General features: G+C 52.3%; 2 protein-coding genes across 8 annotated transcripts; one reads left to right on the top strand and one right to left on the bottom strand.

The window, feature by feature from the left end:
* The first annotated feature begins 19 nt into the window (after positions 1-19).
* Positions 20-4,961, top strand: NT5C (5', 3'-nucleotidase, cytosolic). 4 transcript variants are annotated; one of them, XM_070774097.1, is made up of 5 exons: positions 2,371-3,439; positions 3,816-3,916; positions 3,994-4,057; positions 4,403-4,517; positions 4,629-4,961. In XM_070774097.1, exons 1-5 carry the CDS (start codon positions 2,672-2,674, stop codon positions 4,808-4,810), a joined length of 1,230 nt encoding a protein of 409 aa, XP_070630198.1. In that variant the 5' UTR covers positions 2,371-2,671; the 3' UTR covers positions 4,811-4,961. The 4 variants fall into 4 exon arrangements, with proteins under 4 accessions (XP_070630201.1, XP_070630200.1, XP_070630198.1 ...); XM_070774098.1 differs by having other exon boundaries at positions 2,393-3,439; positions 3,997-4,057; XM_070774100.1 differs by lacking the exon at positions 4,629-4,961 and having other exon boundaries at positions 20-3,439; positions 3,994-4,153; positions 4,403-4,516.
* Positions 4,960-22,970, bottom strand: ARMC7 (armadillo repeat containing 7). Of its 4 annotated transcripts, XM_070774102.1 has the most exons (4): positions 19,949-22,970; positions 19,709-19,852; positions 6,155-6,548; positions 4,960-6,070 (listed from the first exon to the last, which is right to left on the bottom strand). In XM_070774102.1, exons 1-3 carry the CDS (start codon positions 20,037-20,039, stop codon positions 6,187-6,189), a joined length of 597 nt encoding a protein of 198 aa, XP_070630203.1. In that variant the 5' UTR covers positions 20,040-22,970; the 3' UTR covers positions 4,960-6,070; positions 6,155-6,186. The 4 variants fall into 4 exon arrangements, with proteins under 4 accessions (XP_070630203.1, XP_070630204.1, XP_070630202.1 ...); XM_070774103.1 differs by lacking the exon at positions 6,155-6,548; XM_070774101.1 differs by having other exon boundaries at positions 4,960-6,548.
* Between the last annotated feature and the right edge of the window lie 11 nt (positions 22,971-22,981).

Consider the following 22,981-nt stretch of genomic DNA (forward strand, 5'->3'; position numbering starts at 1 on the left):
ATCTTTTGTACTGAGGTTTTTAAAACCCTTTTTTTGGTCAGCTTTACTTGGGTTTACCAAGCCTGGATCGGACAGACCAGTGAACAGTCCACAGGCGCTGTCCCTTCAGGCCCCCAAACAAAGTTGTCTTGATGCCGAAACCTACCTGGTGTTGCCCTAACTTGTCAGTGCCCTTTGCTAAAAAGCATCTTCCTGTGCCATACAGAGCGATAAAAGGCCTGTGCCCTATGCCTTGCCGCCTGCAAAGCAAAAAAAAGTAAAACAAAAAATTGCCTTTTATTTCTGAACCTTAAGATATATTTAAGCCAGATACTTAACATGACTGGCTGAGCAAAGCCTGCTGCTCCCACGCAGAGGAAGGCTTGATGTTCACTCAGACTGATGAATTCCAGGTGGTGAAGCAGGGGCGGGGTCTTCATGGGGCAGGGACCCGCTGGGGGCAGTGCTCTTCTTAGATAACTTGAAGCTGTGTGCATGATGCTGGTGCTTGACCATGAAACGAAAGTCTCATCCTTAAAATGTGTGTTGTACTTCACAATCCTGGACTGTTGCTTAAAGTAAACGATGTACAAATTTTGAAACACTGTGTCCTGTGTCATCTTTTTGAGATTGTTTCCGCAATTCTACCTGCTTAGTTGCTTTTTTTCTTTGTTACTAACAATCCTGCTAGCCAATGATTTGATGAGCCCTTGGAATTAAAACAGACGCAAGGAAGGCCTAGAGAGAAGTGGGCTTCTCTCTAAAGAAAACAGGTTTAAAGTCAGCGTGAGTTCAGAATGCCAAAATGAACATTAAGTAACATCTGGTAGTAAAAGACAGGAATAATACAGATACCTGGCTTCCAGAACAATTATTAGCCAGTACACTTTGGACTCTTCTACCACTTATCCTCCTTTGCTGGGTGATAACATTTTAAGTTCTCTCATGCTACAGGATGCCTCTCAATGGTGGGTGATCAAAGAAGAGGGCTCCAAAGAAAAGGGTCATGTAGCCAGAAGGGGACAAGGTCATCTGAGTCCTGTCAAGTGATACAGGAGACAGGAGACTGGAGAAGGCACACTGGGTTCTAGGGAGAAGGTTCCAGATCGAGGTATTAAATGTCCAAACCGGGCGCTGTCCGATGGCTTTCTCGGTGTACCTGTGCCTCATCGGCAGCGTTCCTTGGGCTTGTCATTTGGAAGCTCGATTCCTAACTTTAAGAGTTTTGGGTGCTTCCTTGGTGGCCCAGTGGCTAAGACTCCGTGCTTTCAAGGGGGCACTGGTTGGGGAACTAAGATCCTAGGGGCGTGCCCAAAAAGTTAAAAAAAAAAAAAAAAAGACTTATGAAACTGGTCACCTTTAACCACCCCTGACCATAGTTGAAATGACTTAAGCCTGGTGTGTAACCACCAGCTCATTTGACTTAATAAGCATCTCTTTGGGAAGAAAAAGGGTTATCATAGGTTGTGGGGGTGTTTTTCTTCCTTATTATTTTGCAAAATGAGCAGCTGTGCTATACAATTTTTCCAGTTTCACTAAAACAGATTAATCCTACAAATAACCTGAGTGAAGGTTTCTGTTCGAACTAAAGAGGCAGGAAACCTGCACCCTTCTCTCTCAGTAACTAGACAGACCTGGGAAAGACAGCTCCTTGATTTGTGTCATAACTGTAACTTGGCTTTAGTTCTCTATGCTATGAAGCTAAGTGCCTAGTCCAAAAGTGTTGTGAAGGAGTTCTGCCAGTCATTTTGGTACTAATACAGGTTTTTAAAATTCTTCATAAACATGTTTGCTAAGGGTGTTGAATTTTTCCCCTTAGAAAGCTTATGGTTTAGAAAGTGAAGTTGAACTTAAAATGATGATGGCAGAAGAGTCCGCATTTTGATGACAGTCTCGGTTTTTTACACAGTTATGTGACTTAAGTGGCTTGGTATTTATTGCTAATACCTAGTCTCCTTCAGAGAAGGCAATGGCACCCCACTCCAGTACTCTTGCCTCCCACGGACAGAGGAGCCTGGTGGGCTGCAGTCCTGGGGTTGCTAAGTGTCGGACATGGCTGATGCGACTTAGCAGCAGCAGCAGCGGTCTGCTTCTTAAGCGTTTTAAAATTAGATCACCAGGCTTCCCTTCCTGATGCTTCTGTTCCATTTAGAAGTACTGGGGTGTTCAGACCCAATGGAACAGAAGCATCAGGAAGGGGAGGGATATTCAGGTGGGGAGCGACAGGAAGATGGGTCAGTCACTCAAATCTGAATCTAGTTTGTAGTAAATATATTTACATGTGAGCTTCCCTGGTGGCTCAGATGGTAAAGAATCCGCCTGCAATGCGGGAGACCTTGGTTTGATCCTGGTTTGGGAAGATGTCCTGGAGGAGGACATGGCAACTCACTCCAGTATTCTTGCCCAGAAAACCCCATGGACAGAAGAGCCTGGCGGGCTACAGTCGATAGGGTCGCAGAGTTGGACTCGACTGAGTAACTAAGCACAGCGTATTTACATGAATTCAGGAAAGAAATTACATGAAATCTACAAAAAACTGAGAGTCAACAAAAGTTAGCAGTGACCAGCATTTTCTCAGAGGAGGATATAACAGGAGAATTCTAGAGAAAAATCAATTCCACAGAAAGGATGGTCCCGATTACCTGAGCCTGATGGAAAGTCACCTCTTCCAGGTAGAACAGGTTTGAAGTAGATGCTCCCATGTTTCAAGCCAACTCTGGTTTGTGAATTCATCTCTGAGGAGCTGTCCCAAGAGCCCGTTGTCTTCAGATTCACTCACTTCAGCTACTGGGAGTCCCCGAGTTTCGAGCCTTGGGTTGGTGCTGCCTTGGCGCAGCGGGAGGAAGCTCTCCTCCTGTCCCCGCGGGGTGAGCAGGTGTGGGTTCTGAGAAAGCTGGAGCCGGCCCACAGGTTTAAGACGACGCTCCCCAGTATTCTGGACAGTCCAGGGGACCCCCGGAAGGTCTGGCCCAGTAACGTTTGGGGTGGGGGAGAGCGTCTGCTAGAGCGGAGGGCGGCTGATGTCCACGCAGGCGCACCCTCGGACCAGAGGCGTGGCTCGGGCACCGCCACGCCCGGTCGGGAGCGCTGGGGAAGGCCCGGGCTCCGGCGGGCGGGCGGGCGGGCGGGGCACCCGGGCGCCCATGCAAATCGGCCTGGCCCCGCCCCGCTCGCCGCGGCTCCGGAAGCGGCCATCCCCGCGCCTGGCTCCGCGCGCTCCCGGGGCCGGTTCCGCGTTTCGCCCGGGTCCCCTGCCTCGGCGCTGGCGATGAGGACGCCGGCGGGGCGCGCGCGGCCCGTGCGGGTGCTGGTGGACATGGACGGCGTGCTGGCGGACTTCGAGGCCGGCCTGCTGCGGGGCTTCCTCCAGCGGTTCCCCGGGGAGCTGCACGTGCCGCTGGAGGAGCGCCGCGGCTTCTTCGCGAACGAGCAGTACCGGGCGCTGCGCCCCGACCTGGCGGTAGGGGGAGGGTGGATAGGAGGGGTGCGGCGCGAGGGGAGCGGGGAACCCGGACCCCACAGGACATCCGAGGACGGGGGGCCTCTCCCCTGGGTCAGTACTGTCTCTGCTCCATGTCCAGACATCTTCCTGTTTAAAATGAACAAAGCTCTCACTTCAGAATCCACACTTCACTTGGGACTAGACAGTCTGGGGGTTGGGGTTGTTTCCTTACTGCTAAACAAAATCCTCCACCCGGGACTCTGATTTGGGGACCAAAGCCCCCCAGGAACCTCACCTGTGAGCCCTCGCTGTGTGTGTGCGGGGGAGGTGTGTGTGTAGGGGGGAGGGGTTGAGGTCTGGAGCAGAGCCAGGACGGGAACGCTGTATCTTTCAGGACAAAGTGGCCAGTGTGTATGAAGCCCCAGGCTTTTTCCTAGACTTGGAGCCCATCCCTGGAGCCTTGGAAGCCATGCGGGAGATGAATGACATGCAGGAGTGAGGAAGGGCGGCGAGGGAGTGGGGGCTGGGGGGCAGGGGCGGGCACCACCCCGTCTAATCGTGCCCCCTCCCAGCAGCACCCAGGTCTTCATCTGCACAAGCCCTCTGATGAAGTACGACCACTGTGTGCAGGAGAAGGTGCTGCTGCCCCAGCGCTCCACGGGCATCCTTAGCTTCCTAAATTATGATTTTTTTTAAAAGAAACCATCGGGGGACTTCCCTGGCAGTCCAGAGGTTAAGACTCTGTGCTGCCAAGGCAGGGGGGCACGGGTTCAATCCCTGGTCGGGCAACTGAGATCCCGCATGCTGCATGGCCTAGCCCCCCCCCAAAAAAAAAAAAAAAAAAACCAGCAGAAACACAGAAAGTTGGGGGGTGGGGGGGAGTGGAGGGAGTATCTCATAAGCTGTAGACCCTCCCTCACACCTACTGGCCCTGAGTTCAGGGGCCCATCTTGCCCTACTGACCCTGTGCCCACCTCACAGTACCACTGGGTGGAGAAGCACCTGGGACCCCAGTTTGTGGAGCGCATTATCTTGACGAGCGACAAGACAGTGATCTCGGGGGACCTACTCATTGATGACAAGGAGGTCATTCAAGGTGGGGAGCCTTTTTCCTTAGCAGTCTCCAGACATCTGGCCTGCTGGGATTAGCGGGAGAGAGTACAGATAACCAGATTAGGGACTTCGGGTTCTCTGCCTCCCCGCCCAGGCCACGAGGAGACCCCCAGCTGGGAGCACATCCTGTTCACCTGCTGCCACAACCAGCACCTGGCCCTGACCCCGCCTCGGAGACGGCTGCGCTCCTGGAGCGACAACTGGAGGGAGATTATAGACAGCAAGCGGCGAGCCCTGCCGCCGGACCCCGACGGCCTGGGGTTGCCCCAGCAGTGAGGCCGGAGGAGGGCGAGGCAGACGGGCAGGAAAGCCGGGCAGAACCGAGTCCCCGTGCAGCCCGGCGGCGGTGACCCCTCAGCACCGCGCCGGCCGGAAACGCGCTGGGAGAACACACACCTTTTAAATAAAACGCTTTGGCTCGCTGCTCTCTTAAGGCCTTTTATTTGGGAAAGGGAAGAGTCGGGACTCTCCGGGGGGCGGGGGGCGGGAATACAGGCCGATGAGGAGGCCTTCACCTCCCTCCCTCTGGGCTCTAGTCCATAAATCCCATAATCCGCCCACCTCCACGTCCACCTGGACACCGTTCCTCTCGGAGCCGCCATTCCTTCGTCATGTAAGAGGTCAACCTTAAGGGGGGCCAGGACCTTCCCCTGCTCCCGAACCCCAGCTTTCCACGGGGACCCACACCCCTTCCCCCATGCTGAGCGGTGTACACTGGACTCTGAGCCCTGCACTGTATGTCAGCAGCTGGTCCCCTCTCCCTTCAGCAGCCCTCTTGCATCCCCTAGGCCCGCCTGAGCCCCAGACGTGCTTCCAGGCGTAGCACCCCCCTCACTAACCCTGATGGCAGAGAAGGTGGGCCAGGGCTTCCAAGCAGGGACTGCGGGGTGGGGAGGGGAGGAGACACCGCTCGAAGAGTCTGCGCCTGTCTTCTGACATGTCATCACCCTCATGGCCACGGTAACAGTCACTGGGCTGGACTCTCAACAGCATGGGGCACGCTCTGGTCTTTGAGGCGCCCTACCGTGGTGTCTGGCTGACAGGTCTGTACAGATCAACAGTTAAGCCAGAGAGTTCTCAGGGCCAGCATCCGCCAGGCCAAACGCCCGGCTTGGAGAGCTTGTGGGGCAGGTACCCAGCCTCCACAGACAGGGGCACAACACCGCCCTCAGCTTCCCGGAGCCGCAATATACTTTGAACAGCAAGGCTTCTCATTTCTGCGTCTCAAAATGACTCCAGACACCTCTGTTAGGGGAGAATGCTTCCTTCCTCAAGCTCAGACAACTGTCCTAAGCTCCAAGCCCAGCTGTTCCTCAAGAGAAACACCTTCTGCGAAGCCTCCGAGTCCAGGGACCACGCTGCTTCCTCCGCGAGGGTGAGACCCGGCGGGGGTGGGGGGTGGGCCAGCACTAGGGCCTCTCAACGAGGTTGAGAGCAGTGGCCCGTGAAAATGGCAGCATCTTCAACTTCCCCGTCCACGCGTCTCAAGACCTGGCTTCCTCACTCGTCTGGGGCCTTTCATCACAGTGCAAATACCTGCCATGCCGAGAAAACGCACCTTGAAATGGGCCGAGCGCGCGCCGTTAGCGGAGAGGGCGCCGCCTCTCCCTGAGCCCCTACCAGGGTTTCAGCCTTGTCCAGCGGGCAGCGGGTCAGGGCTGCTGGGGGCCCTCCGTCCTCGGCAGGGGGATCCCCAGGGCGGCATCCGCTCGCCAGCTGCGGGCCTCGGCCACCTGGCTGGGGGAGCAGAAGTCTTCCAGGAAGATCTGGGCCAGGTTTCGGAGCCGGGCGCTGGCTGACAGGGAGAAGCGCAGCATGCACTGGACCACGGGCCGGGCTGTCAGCTCGGGGTGGGGGCGCGCGCCAGGCGAGCCCAGGCCCATGAGCGCGGTCACGGCGGACAGCACGGTCTCCTCGCTGGGGCTGGACAGGCAGTTGACGATGAGGGGGACGCCCCCCGCCTGCAGGATGTGTTCCCTGTTGGCCCTGTCGGCGCACAGGTTGCAGAGGCCGCCTGGGGAAGAGCAAGCGGACTCTGAGGCCTCAGCTATGGGCCTCCTCTGCCCTCTCCTCCCCAAGTCCCAGGGAAGGGCAGGGCCCCTGAGAAGCTGGCCTGGGGACAAGGGACCGGAAGCCCACCGGATCTCCGGCCCTCCCTTTCAAGGTTTCAGACAGGCCTGCCTGCCAAGGCCCAGCCTTCTGGAGGTGGACACTGAACCTTGTCCCTCTCGGTTCGGCCACTTCAATGCTTTCCTGGGAACTCCCTGGTGGTCCAGGGTCAGGGCTCCACACGTTCCCTGCTGAGGGCCTGGGGATCCTGGCCGGGAAACTAAGATCCTACAAGATGTGCGGCATGACCACAATACATATATGCGCACACACACATATGCACACACATACATATACGCACACATATGTAAGGTGATTGTTTCACAGGTGTACATGCATCAAAACGTATCAAGTTGCCCCCTATGTAAAGTTTATCACATGTCAGTTATACCGCAATAAAACTGTCAAGAAGGCAAAGTATAAACCACCTCAATCCTACCACCCATTTAATATTTGCTTTTCATCCCACAATATTTAAATATGTGACTCCATATACTTGATAACAATGTGATGCTGTTTTCCTGTGAACACCTCTCCACGCCAATAAATCTACAATCATTTAACACCCACGCAGTCCACCCTTTTACCATTTTATGGATACAACATAATTAAGAGGCCCTAACCCATCACTGTTGCTAGGATTCTGGGGGATAAAAGAAAAGGACAGAGTGAAGAGACCTGTGGTTCTGGATCGAAGAACACACCACCGCTTACGTAGTGTGGCCTGACCTTGTACTCTCCGGCCAGCCCAGAGCCCTGGGTGTGGGAAGCTGACTTCCTGTGGCTCCTGGGTGAGCTTCCTGCCGTCAGGGCTCCCCCACCCTTGGGTTCCTACTCCAAACAGAAGACCAGCTTCTAGCTCATTTGCATAACACGGCCGCCCAGCTCCGCGCAGCCAATGAGGAGTGACTGACAGCCCAACCACTTCCCCTGCGTCTCTGGAAACTGGCAGAGGCTATGGCTTCTCGCAGCCTCAAACCCAACCAGCCTCAAACCCAACCGGGACGTCTTTCCCAGCAAGAGGGGACAGGTGCAGCGAGGTGGGGGGCAGGGCTGGCAAAGACCTCCTCCCTCCTCCAGGCTCAGCCACCTGCTCCTGAGCAGCACCTGGGTCAGTCTGGGTCCCGCTGAAGGGAAGCTTATAAAGGTTCCATCCACTCAACCTTCAGGAACTTCCCACTGCACCTGGAATAAAGTTCACACTCCCTTCTAGGACCTTCACATGTTGCCAACTTATTTTTTTTTTTTTTTCTGTTCTTTTTTCTTTCATTGGCCATGCCATGTGGCATGCAGGATCTTAAATGCCTAAGCATTTTTTTTTTTTCCTGTTCTTTTTTCTTTCATTGGCCATGCCATGTGGCATGCAGGATCTTAAATGCCTAAGCAGAAATTGAACCGTGCCCCCCATGCAGTGGCAGCTCTAACCACTGGACCACCAGGGAAGTCCTGACACGCACTTGCTGGTAACCAGCACGTCACTGCTCCCTGGATAGTGAGGTTTTCCTGGACCACCACATAAGCCACACCCTGTCCCGTCCAGGCACTTCCCTCATCACCTTGTTTCATTTTCTTCCCATGCTTAGAACTTCTGAGGGATCACCATGGCTTTTTCTTGCTTGCTGACTGCTGAGCCCCACTAGAAGGATACACTCCCAGAGGTCAAGACCCAGGGTGTCTTATTCCCATCACGTCCGGGGTGCCTGGTCCAGGGTGCGCTCTACAAACATTTGTTAGAAGGACTGTAAAGCGGTGAGCAGCAGAAAACAGCTGCACTGCAGATGGTCGGGAGGCTGGACGGGATGGCTCCCAGAGACCCTGCCCACCTGGGACATCTGCGGTTCTGGGGTCTCACCGACAGGGGACCTCTGAGGAGCAGCCCCAGAAGGGGAGGCGCTGATGCAGGGTCCCTCCCCACCTCTCAGGTCACTCCAGTGGAGCCCTTAGCACAGCTTGGGGCCTACCTTCCCACCACCCTCCTTACTTGCGGCCTGTCCCCATCACTGGGCCCCACACGGCAGTCACTCACCTCTGAATCTCAGGGGCTGCAACTGTGCCTTCTTGCTGGGCACAAACATGCTGGGCACGTGACTGAACCCCACAGAGCAAGAGTCACCACCACGCCCACTTGCAAGAAAGAAGCTGAGGCCACTGAGTAACTTGCTCAAAGTCTCAGAAAACGGGGAGCCCGCTGCCACTCCCAGGATAAAGTGTGTCCCTGTAGAAGCTACGAGAACAACTAATCCTACCATGGGTGGAGACCAGGCTCAGCCAGGCACGGGGACAAGTGGAAACGCCCCGGCAGGACCCCGGCTTCTCGCACACACTGGCACCATCTCTTCTGAGCTCCGAGTGGAGCTGCAGCCTCCTACCCACACTTCGAACTCAGCTCTGGCGTGGGGGACGGGACTTATCTCTGCTCTCAAAGGTGATACGGTAAAAAGCCGAGTCACTCTTGGGCTGGTGAGTCATCATCGCGCCCAGGTGTGCCTGGGCAGGGCTCTGCCACTCGGGATAATCAGAGGGCATCTGCAGGAGAATGGGCGCGGGAGGCGGTCTCCCAACAGCCAGCCCCACCTGCTCCCCGTTTACAGGCCTGGGAAGCCTCCAGGGATGGATCGAGGGCTGCCAGCGCTCACCGGCTGCCGGGTCCCACCCCAGGCAGGGAGCTCTTTAAGCCCCTTGGCCTTGCTGGCAGCGACCGTGGAAGATGAAAAAGAGCAGTGAAAGCCTGGAAAGAGAAGGGCTTCAGGGATAAGAAGGCTGAGCAGGAGCGCCCGAGAAGGAGCCAAAAGACCCCCAAAGAGTGGAAGAGAAGCTGCAGCCGCTCTGAATTTTCCTCCGAGCCCACCTCTGCGCACTGGCCGTGAAGAACTAAGGAGGGCTGTAGAAAAAGAGCAACATGAAGCCTGGAAGCTTCCTAAAGAAGGCCCAATGACAGCAAACTGGTTAAAGAAAGTAGGGTACATCCATATGATGAAACATTATACCGTTCTAAAAATCACATTTAAAAGTGTAATGTGGGAAAATGCTTGCTATATAAGGTTAAGGAGGAAAAAAGGACACCAAATGTGTCATAAAATTGCAATTAAAAAAAAGAAAAAAGTCCAGGGAATTCCCTGACCGTCCAGTGCTCAGGACTCTGTGGCCTCACTGCTGTGGGCCCAGGTTTAATCCCGCTCGGGGAACTGAGACCCTGAGAACCATGCAGTCCAGCCAAAAAAATAAAGGTCCAACAAGATGTTCCCTCTTCTCAGAGCTTTCCTCGACCACCCTAATCAGTCCCCCTCCCCAGGGGCCCTCTCCTCACTTCGCTTCTTCTCTTCATACCAAACAAGGGGGAAAAAAAGGAAAAAAGCAAAAGAAGAAAATATTCATAGATTCTGACAGAGAACTCATATCCAGGATATTTAAAGAACTCCTTCATATCAGTAAAACATGAACAACACAATAAAAAAAAATAATGAGCAAAAGACTTAGACAAACTGCACAAAAGAGCCGATATATGAAAATGTGCCCAACATTCCTTATCAGAGAAATGAAAATTAAAACCACAGCAAGAGGCCCCTATACACCTGTCATAACGGAAAACAAAAAAAGACTGACAATAGTAAGTGCTGGCAGAGCTACTGGAACTCTCGTGCGCTGGTGGTGAGGAGTCTACACGTCGTAATTACACTGGAAAACTATCTGGTAGCTTCTAATACAGTTGAACACACATCTACCGTGTGTGTGGGTGTGTGTGTGTGTATGTACATGAATGCACACGCAAACTCAGTTGTATCTGACTCTTTGCGACCCCATGGGCTGTAGCCCACCAGGCTCTTCTGTCCATGGAATTTTCCAGGCAAGAATACTGGAGTGGGTTGCCATTTCCTCCTCCAGGGGATCTTCCTGACCCAGGGGTCAAACCCACAACTCCTGCATCTCCTGCACTGGCAGGCAGATTCCTTACCACTGCGCTACCCTCGAAGCCCATACATCTACCCTGTGACTCAGCAATTCCACTTCTACCCAGATCTGAGAAAAAAAGAGTACATACATATACTATAAGAAATCTACCTGAGACAAATGAGTATCTGATGTATACAAGAAAACTTGTATAAAAATGATCATGACAGGCTTCCCTCATGGCTCAGTGGTAAAGAATCCTTCTGCCAATGCAGAAGACACGGGTTCAGTCCTGATCTGGGAAGATTCCACACGCTGGGGGGCAAATAAGCCCATGTGCCACAGCTACCGAGCCTGTGCTCTGGAGCACGAAGCTGGAACTACTGAGCCCTCGAGCTGCAACTACCGAAGCCTGCATGCCTGGAGCTCTGCAACCAAAGAAGCCACTGCAATGAGAAGCTCTCGCACGGCAAGTAGAGAGTAGTCCCTGCTCATCGCAACTAGAGAAAAGCCCGGGGAGCAACGAAGATCCAGCACAGCCACAAATAAATAAAATCTTTAAAATTATCATAACAGCTTTACTCATAAAGGCTCTAAAGAAATAACTCAAAGCTCCACCAGTGGATGACTGGAGGAACAACTTGTGGCCTATTCATACAAAGACAGGAGCTACTGATACTGCAACAATTTACATGGACCTCAGAAACATTATGTTGAGTGAAAAAAACCAGGGACTCAACTCAAAGAAGCCTGAACCAGTCCACTTACATGAAGTTCAAGAACAGGCAAAACGAATCCATGGGGCTAAAGGTTAGAACAGTGGTTACCTCAGGGCGGAAGACACTAACCGGCAGAGGGTATGAGGGATCCTTTCAGGGAGACGGTAATATTCTGTATCTTGATTTAAGTGCTGGTTACATACATGTACGTACACTTTAATGAACTTGAAAAATCATCAATCTGGGACTTCCCTGTGGTCCACTGGTTAAGAATCCACACTTTCACGGCAGGGGTCTCGGGTCTCAATCCCTGGTTGGGGAACTAAGATCCCCCATGCCGTGCAGTGCAGCCAAAAAAAAAAAAAAAAAATCATCAACCTGACACGTAAATCGTGCGCTTCACTGTCTGCTGATCCCGCTGCAGATTAAAGACTGGTGACCACGCAAAAAGGAAAACAAGTTCGGACTGGTGGGTGAACGTGTTTTGGACAAACCAGGCAAGGCAGAGAGAAAGAGAACAAGGGGTAAAGGCAGGGCCCGTCCAGACGGGAGCCCCAGAAAGCCCCGGGAGAGGCAAAGGAGAACCCCCAGGTGCCACCTGGGAGGAGAAAGCTGGCAGCTCAGAGAGGTCAGGCAGGGGATCTCAAGTCACACAGCAAGCAGGGCATCGGTGCTGGGAGGGACAGGAGGGCCTAAGGACTGTCCTGGAGATCGAGGAAGGGCGTGCTGACGAGTGCTGAGCCTGCACCTGGAGCCCTGGAGGGCTAGGCGAGTCCTTGGAGACACTGGCTGGAGAGGTTGTGTCTGAGCACCTGCCCGCCCCAGGGCACAGGGCTGGCCGCAGTCAATCCCAGGTCAAAATCTTCATTGGGGACTATTTGTTTCGGGGTTTAACTTTAGTATTGGGTTGGTCAAAACGTTCATAACATGTTATTTTTCCATAACATCTTTTTCTTTTTAGCTCTGCCTGGGCTTAGTTGTGGCATGTGGGATCTTCAGTTCTACAGCTGCATCATGTGAGAGCTTTAGTTCTTTAGTTGGTAGCATGTGGAATCTAGTTCCCCAACCAGGGATCGAACCCTGGTACCCTGCATTTGGGAGCTCAGAGTCTTAGCCACTGGACCACAGGGAAGTCCCATGTTTTCCATAACATCTTGTGGAAAAACCCAAATGAACTTTTTGGCCAACCCGATATCTTGAGTTGGTCTTCCCTGGTGGCACAGATGGTAAAGAATCTGCCTGCAATAGGAGAGACCTGGGTTCAATCCCTGGGTTGGGAAGATCCCCTGGAGAAGGGAATGGCAACCCACTTAGTATTCTTGCCTGGAGAATCCCAGGGACAAAGGAGCCTGGAGAGTTACAGTCCATGGGGACACAAAGAGTCAGACACAACTGAGCAACTAAGCGTGCATACACACACATGCATCTTAAAGAAAATCAGTCCTGAGTGCTCACTGGAAGGACTGATGCTGAAGCTGAAACTCCAATACTTTGGCCACCTGATGTGAAGAACTGACTCATTTGAAAAGACCCTGATGCTGGGAAAGATTGAAGGCAGGAGGAGAAGGGGACGACAGAGGATGAGATGGTTGGATGGCATCACCAACTCAATGGACATGAGTTTGAGTAAACTCTGGGAGTTGGTGTTGGCAGGGCGGCCTGGCATGCTGCAGTCCAAGGGGTCGAAAAGAATCGGACACAATTGAACGACTGAACTGACTGATTCTCACACACACGTTATCTTGAGAATGGTTCTCTCTTACATTTCAGGATGGACACTCAAGGGGCGAACAGCATACAGAGAAAGCTACTATTATGTGTAAGCAGGCAACAGACAAATATACACATATGTACATGTTCACATCTGCTGATTCCATGAGAGGGGAACAGAGGGGAACCGACCAGGATGGTAGTGAGACTTCTCTAAAAACACAGGGTGATACAGTTTTCACTTGAGTGATCTGTTTGGTATAATCTAAAAAAAAAATTAAAAAAAAAAAATCATGGCCTTTTGCGGTTCTGACCTAGACTTCAATTCTAGAAGTCTATTACACAGGGCCATTCCAGCAAGTGAGAAATGATATACAAATAAGCAGCACTGCCTGCGAGAGCAAAATGGAAGCAACCTAGCCGGCCATCCTCAGGCGCCCGCTAGACCTCAGTCCCGCCAGGCTCAGGACATCCTGCAGTGCTCATCAGGCAGCTCTTTAAGGGCTGACACCGAACGTGTACCAATAGGTGGCGCTAAGTTTTTTTCCTGTTTTTTTTTTTTTTTTAAGGGACTTCACTGGTAGTCCAGTGGTTAAGATTCAGAGCTCCCAATGCAGGGGGCCCATACTGGATCCCTGGTCAGGGAACTAGATCCCACATGCCACGACAAAGACCCAGCACAGCCAAATAAATTTAAAAAAAGGCAGGGGGGGGGGAGGAGCGGAATACAGATATAGTATACTACAGGCATGTGTGAGACACACAATGTATACACAGTATACATACAAACACACACATATTTGTTTATAAATCCTGCAAATATCTCTGGGAGGATACACAAGAAACTGGCAACAGTGGCTGCCTCCAGAAAAGGCTACAGACTGTTACAGTGCACCACCTGCCCTTTTGAACTCCGTACCGGGTGAACGCACTATATATTCACATAACTGAATAAAACAGACACACCCTGCTTGTGCCTAGACCCGAGAGGAAGGGGGGAGGGCAGAGGGGCCCGGATCAGCCTTCCCAGGTGGCGCGCGAGGGCGTGATGGGACGAGAACCTCGACTTCAGCTTTCCTGTAACTAGTGGCGGGCTGGGGAGTTTTGTTTTGTTTTCAGCTGAAAGATGTGTGATCCTAGGATCCCAAAGCGCCAATGAGAGAAGGACGTTCCCCGGGGACCCCAGAGTTCCGCGGATGGAGCCAGGGCTCTGTGGTGGGCGGAGCTAGCTAAAAATCCCGGGACCGCCCCTGCAGATTCAAGTGAGCCGAGCAAGCAACTCCATTTCTCTAAGTTCGTTTCTACTGAGCTTCTTCATCAGTAAAACGGGCAGAGAGGATTAGATAATGTTAAGACCCCTCTCTGGCACCCAGTAGACGTGGACCAGGCAGGCCCCTGTTTACAGCCCCGGAGACTGGCCCAGGGCACACCTGCAACCCACACACAGAGAAAGGCAGGCACACACAGGCAGAGGTGAACAGTGAGAACGCACGTGCCCGTGTCACCTGCACTGAGCTAAAGGACTGATGCACAGTCAGCCGTCCAGCGCCTCTGCACACTCTCCTGATTGAATTCTCTCCCTCTGAGGTGAACCCCTTCCTGACTTGTAATAAACAGGACCTTTTATTTCCTGTGTGGCTTGTGGATCCTAGTTCTCCCATCAGGGATTGAACCTAGGCCATGAGAGTGAAAGCACCGAGTCCTAACCACTGGACCACCAGGGAGTTCTCAGTTCAGTTCAGTTGCTCAGTCGTGTCCGACTCTTTGTGACCCCATGAATCGCAGCACGCCAGGCCTCCCTGTCCATCACCAACTCCCGAAGTTCACTGAGACTCACGTCCATCGAGTCAGTGATGCCATCCAGCCATCTCATCCTCTGTCGTCCCCTTCTCCTCCTGCCCCCAATCCCTCCCAGCATCAGAGTCTTTTCCAATGAGTCAACTCTTCGCATGAGGTGGCCAAAGTACTGGAGTTTCAGCTTTAGCATCATTCCTTCCAAAGAAATCCCAGGGCTGATCTCCTTCAGAATGGACTGGTTGGATCTCCTTGCAGTCCAAGGGACTCTCAAGAGCCTTCTCCAACACCACAGTTCAAAAGCATCAATTCTTTGGCACTCAGCCTTCTTCACAGTCCAACTCTCACATCCATACATGACCACTGGAAACACCATAGCCTTGACTAGACGGACCTTTGTTGGCAAAGTAATATCTCTGCTTTTCAATATGCTATCTAGGTTGGTCATAACTTTCCTTCCAAGGAGTAAGCATCTTTTAATGTCACCATCTGCAGTGATTTTGGAGCCCCCCAAAATAAAGTCTGACACTGTTTCCACTGTTTCCCCATCTATTTCCCATGAAGTGATGGGACCAGATGCCATGATCTTAGTTTTCTGAATGTGGAGTTTTAAGCCAACTTTTTCACTCTCCTCTTTCTTCCAAATATTTTTTTTTAACCACACATTCCCCGCTAAACACTATAATTCAGTTCTGCCTTTTTGGACTTTATAGAAATGGAATCATGCTGTACATATTATTATGTGTCTAGCATCATGTGCTTAACATTATGTTTGCAAGATAATTGCATGGAGCTGTGCAGATTGTTCATTTACCTTGCTAAGTAGTATGAATATCCACAATATTGATATTCATCCCAGTGTTGACTGTTTGCAGGCTGGGGCTATTACAGACAATACTGCTGGTGACATTTTTGCCTATGTGTCTACACGTGCCTGGACCTAGCTCTGTGAATGTAACTGCTGGATCAGGGGGCATGCCTCCCTTCAATTACACTAGATACTGTTTTCCAGAGAGCGGCTCAGGAGTCATCCACCAGTCTTTTTCAGTACACCACCACCATCTGGTGGCAGCTACGAGTATTGCAGGAAGTAGAACACAGGAAAAAGGATTTAAGCTCAATTGTGGGAGGTGCCTCCTACTTGAACTCTGTTTTGGTAACAACTGTCAAGTATTCTGTGATATCCTAGGATTCAGTTTTCATGGAAGCAGAGAGTTATCTCCTGGCTTGTTTACATCTCCACACAGCATCTAGAATGGTGCAGGTGTGCACACACAGCAGGTAAGACTGAGGATCAACCAGTGGTGCTTCAGGCCAATACTCTCAAATTGATGCCAAAGCCTGCCAGAGGTTTAATCTGGGGCATGAGCTCGGAATCCTTCACTCATTTGAGTGTTTACTGAGATCCTGGCTTTGTATCTGGTTCCTGATAATCCACCCACTTCCCATCCCGACCCAAACAAGGGTGGCTCTGGCCTAACCAGTGCCCATTGCCCAGGGGTTCGTCCTCCTAATACCGCCCCGACACCCATTGTGAGGCTAGGGGTCAACTTTCATACCTTTTTCTATCACTCAGTGATGCTTTTCCAGAAAGAACAAATCCCTGGAAAAGATAGGTCATGAGACACTATTCCACTTCAGTCTCTGGAAGATGAGGGAACTGCTTACCCTCAAAGGGGTCTGGATAGCAGACCATGCAGCTGCAGGCACTTTAGCTCATTTAATTGTCAACAACTCTGTGAGGCAGGTATTGATCCTGCCCACCTGACTGACGATGGGAGAAGGGAAGTCATGTGCCCAGAGTTAAGTCGCTGAGTGAGGACTGGAACCCAGGCCTGCCTGACCCCAAAGCCCTGCTCCTACCAAACTCAATCTCTTCCGAGCCAACAAACCAACACTCGGTTTGATTCTGCCAAACCGTGGCTGTGGGCAATCTTACCTAGTAGTTGTTCCAGAACCAGCCCCACTCAGGGCACCAGCCCCAAGTCAGGGGCAGGACTCTGCGTGCGTGCACTCACCTCATCCCCTCTTTCCAGACCAAAAAGTCTGAGCATTCAAGACAAACGTAAGCAAAGCACTCTGACCTCATGGAGATCACAATCTCAGACCTGCCACCAGAGAGAAAAGATTCAAAGCTACAAAGCACAGCGAAGGATAACCACTGACAGTGTAGCGCCACAGATATTAACAGGGAAGGAAACAAAGAGAGTAACAAAATAGGCTTCTAAGCACCACTGGGACTTCCAATTTATGCACAATGAATAAAAAAGAAATTTCATCTGCAGAGGACCCCGTGGAGGGATTCTGTGCTAAGAAAGCTGTTGTTCCTGGGATTGGGGACCTTAGGAAGGAGGAGAAAAAGAGAAGGAAAAAGCGGCTGTGAAGAGGAAAACTGGTGATTAAGGATACGAACGATTCTAGACAAAGTGCCTTCACAGACACACAGACACAACAGCTCTGCTCCCCACAGCAGTCCTGCGAGGCAGGCAAGGCTCAGATGAAGAAACGAAGCTCAGAAGAGATAGGACTCATCCACAAGGATCAGCTACAAAGTGAAGTGGGGACCGTGGACTCCGGGTCCAGGGCTTGGTCACCCACCCTGGGAGCCCCCAGCCCAGTGGGCTGGGATCTCAGAGGGCTCCTGCCTTGGGAAAGGTGCTTCCTGATCCTGTAAAAACTCGCCTTGGCTGACTGCTCTTTTTAGCAAAGTTTTCTGCAGAGTCGAGACCCTAGTGGTCCAGTGGTTAACACTCTGCACTGCCACTGCAGGGGGGCACAGGTTCGATCCTTGGTCAGGGAACTAAGATCCCGCATGGGAAGCACCCCCCCCTCCACCTCCCAAAATAGCTTCAGTTGGAGGAGATATATCATGGCCTTTTACCATTTACCTCTGTGGTCATCCTCCCCAAAACCCATATCCCAGTCTAATAACGAGAAAAATGTCAGGTAAATCCCAACTGAAGGAAAACCTACAAAATACCTGACCAGTACTCCTTAACACTGCCAAGGTCATTCACAAAAAGAAAAAGTCTAAAACCGGCACAGCCCAAAGGAGCCTAAATCTAACATAGTATCTTGGATGGAATCCTGAAACAGTAAAAGGTTATGAGGGAAAAACTGAGGAAATCGGAACAAAGTATGGACTTCAGTTAATAACAGGGGTACCCAGGTGGCTCAGTGGTAAAGAATCTGTCTATCCCTGGGTCGGGAGGATCCCCTGGAGAAGGAAATGGCAACCCACTCCAGTATTCTTGTCTGGGAAATCCCATGGACAGAGGAGTCTGGCAGGCTACAGCCCATGAGGTTACAAAGAGTTAGACAGGACTGTGGATATTGGCTTATTAATTGTAACAAGTGTACCATACATACTAATGTATGATGGTAATAATAAGGAAACTTGGTGTGCATACATAGAAACTCTGTATTACCTTCGCAATTTTTCTAAAACTGTTATAAAATACAAAGTTTATTTTAAAAGAGAGCGAGAGATTGAGATCTAAGGAACTTAACAACCAGATTAAGAGCATGGATCCTGGTTTATACAGAACAACAACAAAAAATGTCCGCTTGGGAACTATTAGAGAAGTCTGCCTAACTGGGTATTTGGTGACAATGGAATTATTAAGTTCATTCCCTATGAAGATAAGACTCCTTTCACTGTGCAGAGAAATGTTCTTTTTTAAAGACACATGCTGCAAAAAGAATGTTGGTTTTGTTTGCTTTTTGCAGGATCTCAGTTCCCTAACCAGGGATGGAACCCGCCGCCCCTACAGAGGAACAGCAAAGTCCTAATTCTTGGACCACTAGGGAGGTCCCAGGAGTGTTGGTTTGCCCTCAGAATAAACTCCAAACTCCCGCCCAATGCCTAGATCTGAGTCCCTGTAAACTGGTGCGAGGTGCTCTGTAACTTAGCAACACTAAATCCTTCTCTCTCATTTAGTACCGCTCTGGGCTTCACTCACCACAATGGTGCCATATCAGCCTTCCTTCTGGTTCCTCCTGCTCTGGGGTCTTGGCCCGGCCTGTGCCTTCCAGCCAGGGCCAAACCAGAAGTAGTCCCTTCCTTCCCCTGCTCTTCTTCATCAGCCTGTTTTCTTCAGCGCCTCAGCTTTTTTGTGTGTCAACCATGTGTCTCCCTCCGCTAGAATGTAAATTCCCTGAGGGCAAAGATCTTTTCCCAACTTGTGGCCATCTCACCAGCATTTAGAACAATACTTTGCTCACACAGTACCCGCCCAACAAACACGTGTCGGGTGAATAATTCAATAGGTCTGAGACCAGAACAACCACAGGTGCCATGAGTCTTTCCGAGTGAAAGCTATTTCTCTCGATGGTGAAACATAAGATAAAGAGGTTTTAAAAGAGCGCTCAACTTTTTTTTTTTCCCCCCCTCCAAGGGGCTTCAATCCATTCCCATTTATGATCTTACCTCTAACCGAGAGGGAAGGTAGACAAGTAGAAACGGTCCTGGGGGTGGGTTCCAGGCCAGACTCAAGCCACCCGTGAACCTGTACGCTGTGTGGGCCGCGGAGGCATTACAGACACTACGAAAGTCTGCCTTCGCTGCTGAGAGACGGCCTAAGTAAGGCCCTGCTGCTGCTGCTGCTAAGTCGCTTCAGTCGTGTCCGACTCTGTGCGACCCCATAGACAGCAGCCCAGCAGGCTCTGCCGTCCCTGGGATTCTCCAGGCAAGAACACTGGAGTGGGTTGCCATTTCCTTCTCCTTTGCGTGAAAGTGAAAAGTGAAAGTGAAGTCGCTCAGTCGCGGTCGACTCGTGGCGACCCCATGGACTGTAGCCCACCAGGCTCCTCCATCCGTGGGATTTTCTAGGCAAGAGTACTGTAGTGGCTTGCCATTGCCTTCTCCAAGTAAGGCCCTAAGAGAGCCCTTTCCCAACAACTCACTTCTAACTCGTTACCTCATCACGCACCTAGGAGACCGCCTAATCCTTACCAATAGCAAACTCCACCAGGGTCTCATTCTCTTCCGACAGCGAATCGAGGAATAAATCCAAGACCTGCAGTTGCCGCAGATACTGGTAGTTACCGGGGTCATAGGCGAAGTTGGCGAGGTTGGCCAGCACTTGCTCCTTGGCGTCTGCGATGGAGAAGCGGGCAGTGGCGCCAGGGCCGGAGTGACGGTCGCGGCCGGACTCCGGCCCGGCCCCCTTGCCCCCCACCCCGAGGCACTCACCTTGGCTCTGCGTCTGCTGGAATTCCGTGACCAGCGCCTGCAGGTACCCCAGCCGACCGACGTGGGGGTCTACCTTCGGCTTCTGGGCCATGGGCGGGCGGCGAGGGGCCCCGGGGAGCGGGCGGGAGAGTGTGGAAGGCGAGGCTGGGGAGCGGGGCGAGGACCCCACCTGGTTCCGCGGGGCCGGGGAGGGGAAACGAGTTCCTTTCCTGGCTCCAGGCTCTGCAGCAGCTTGCAGCTGAGACTGGGCTGTGGGAGGCGCGGTGGGGACTCAGGACCTCGTAGGAGATGGGACTGAACACCTAAGTCGGGAAGCAGGAGACGTATGAAGGAGGGTCAGCGCCCAGCTGGGCGGGACATTCGGCTGCGTTCCGGACTTCCGGGGGAAGCGGCACTTAGCCACGCCCAGAGGGCGAAAGGGGCGGGGCGATGAGGCATGAGGCGAGGGGCGGGGCCGTCGCTGAGCTCGGCGTGCCTGCGCTGCCGGCTTCCAGCGTTTTGTCTCCTGCAGGCGGCGATCAGCCTCTTGATGGAAGTGGTAACTGAAGCCTGCGGTTGTGTTGAGGCGAGCCCCTAGGGCCCTTAGGAGCTCAGAGGTGCCCGGGGTGGCCTGTGTGGAGGACTGTCGGGGTAGGAGCACCTTCAGATGACCCCGCGCTAGGCGATGGGCCGCAGTCCCCGCCCCTCCACCATCAAGGGACGCCGTGGAAACGCGAGCGTCTGCTCCTTGTGTCCCCTCTGTGGCTCTTCTGACACTACCTTCTGGTCGGCTCTTCCCAAAAGCCCAGTGAGGACTTCCCTGGTGGTTCAGTGCTTAAGACTCTGTGCTCCCAGTGGAGGGGACACGATTGAATCCCTGGTGGGGGATCTATGACCCTGTATGCCCGCGGCGAGGCCAAGATGAAATTAGCGAGCCTGGTATCCTCTGCTCCTCAGTCCCGAGCTGAGCCTGCCAGGTGGCGGGGCCCACCCGGGGCAGCACCATCCGACCCCAGAAATACCACTTTGGTGGCTTTCTGGGTTGTGGGGAGCCCAGAATGCTGAAGCCCTTCTATCTAGTCCTTTCTCAGAGTTTCTCAGGAAGGGGTCAGGCGACAGAGCACCAGGGAGAAAGTTGGCCTCTTGGACTCCAGCGTGCTTGAAAATGTGGGGATGGAAGCGGCTTAGGCTGTGAGTTTCTGGAGGGCAAGGGCCTTGCGCAAGGACAAAGTGACTGCCACACTCCAGCTTGCCACAGCCCCACTGGGAGCAGCCCCCACCTGGTGGGCTCAGGTGCCTGTGATTAGCCCCAGCCCTATGCACACACCTGGGGCTTGGGGACCTTGGCTGCTTCTTGCAGGGCAGTGACCCCAGGCCCCTCACCAGGCCCTTCACATTCTAAGGAGAGCTGATTCGACCTGGGGAAGTATATCTCAGCCCAAGGTGGCCAAGGGGCTTCTCTGCTCCTGTTTGGATAGAGCACTAAAGACCTAGGGACAGGACGGAAGTGGGCTCTACCCCACACTGGTCAGGAACTGCTCTAGACCCTCTCTAGAGGAATCCCAGGATCAGCCAAGTGTGGGTTTTGGAATCTGATGGGCCATCACATCCTCCATTACTTGTCCCCTCCTAAGGCTTTGGAAAAGACCCTGATGCTGAGAAAGATTGAAGGTAGGAGGAGAAGGGGATGACAGAGGATGAGATGGTTGGATGGCATCACCTACTCAATGGACATGTTCGAGTAAGCTCCAGGAATTGGGAGATGGACAGGGAAGCCTGGTGTGCTGCAGTCCATGGGGTCGCAGAGTTGGACACAACTGAGTGCCTGAACTGAACTGAATTAAGGCTTCTGAGGCCCTCACCTCTGTGAAGAATTCTTAAGTCCTTGGTTTTGTGAGCAGGTCTTACTCCTCTCTGCCCAGTTCGTGACGCACAGTAGCTCCTCAATATTTGTTGAAGGAATTCTGCCCAGAAATGATTGCCACTCTTGCCCAGGGTAGGGAGTCGGGGAGGGCAGGCAGAGGAGGTCAAAGTTCTCTATCCTAAATGTTTACTGATATCTTTTTTCCTTGAAAAGAACTAAGTTTTCAAGAGTGGCCCTAAAAGGGGATGCATGTTTCAAAGCCATGTGGCTACTAGCGCCAAAAAGGATTCATCTAGGGGCCTCCCTGGTGGTTAAGACTTTGCACTTCCACTGCAAGGGGTATGCATGGGTTTGGTCCTTGGTCCTAGTCAGGGAATTTCAAGATCCCACATGCCACGCATGCAGTGCTTCAAAAAAAAAGTATCCACCCACCCACCAGCCCCAACTCTCTCCTTTTCCACTCAGTTAAGATGGAGGAGGCAGGACATGGTAAAATGTGCCCAGCTGTGCATTCTCCCTTCAGTGTACAAGCTGTGGATGGTGACCAAGTGCAGACAGGATGGGGTGCAGGGAGGCAGTGGGGGTCTTTAGGATCAGACTTTTCAGACTGGAAGAGACCTTAGCTTATCTAGGCCAACCTTCTCTGTTTTCTGCGTGCCCAGAGTCAAGGCAGCAAATTGTGGCAGTCAAACATCAATTCAGGTTCCGTCCCAGCTCAGACCCCTTTGCCTCACCTCTGTACTACCTTTTTTTGCCATAAGGGGGCACTCGTGGGTCCTGGAAAAGACAATATTCAGAAGGGTGCTTACTCATGCCAGTTGGACTTGTGCTGAAGGGCTGGAGCAGGTCATAAAAAGAAAATCAGTTCTCTCCTGATAAGACTTTCTTGCTGAAACCCGGTTGAGCTTGAATCAACAAACAAGGTCCAGGGTGGGAGTAGCCCTGAAGGCGGACGGGAGCAAACTTACTCCAGGCCTATTTTTCAGCTTCATTACTTCACAGGGTTTATAACCCGCTGCAGAAAATGTTTTTGTGTGTATAATTCAAACAAACAGTTTTTCTATTCCCTTGGTTGGTACCCTGTTGGGACAAGCCTGGGCTGATAACCGGCAGCTCTCAGGTGATGATGACTTCAGGGAAGGCACCAGGAAAAAGAATATTGTGTGTGCAGGGGCGGGGGGTGAGGTGGG

Source organism: Bos indicus, chromosome 19 (assembly GCF_029378745.1).
Source record: "Bos indicus isolate NIAB-ARS_2022 breed Sahiwal x Tharparkar chromosome 19, NIAB-ARS_B.indTharparkar_mat_pri_1.0, whole genome shotgun sequence".
Classification (NCBI taxonomy): domain Eukaryota; kingdom Metazoa; phylum Chordata; class Mammalia; order Artiodactyla; family Bovidae; genus Bos; species Bos indicus.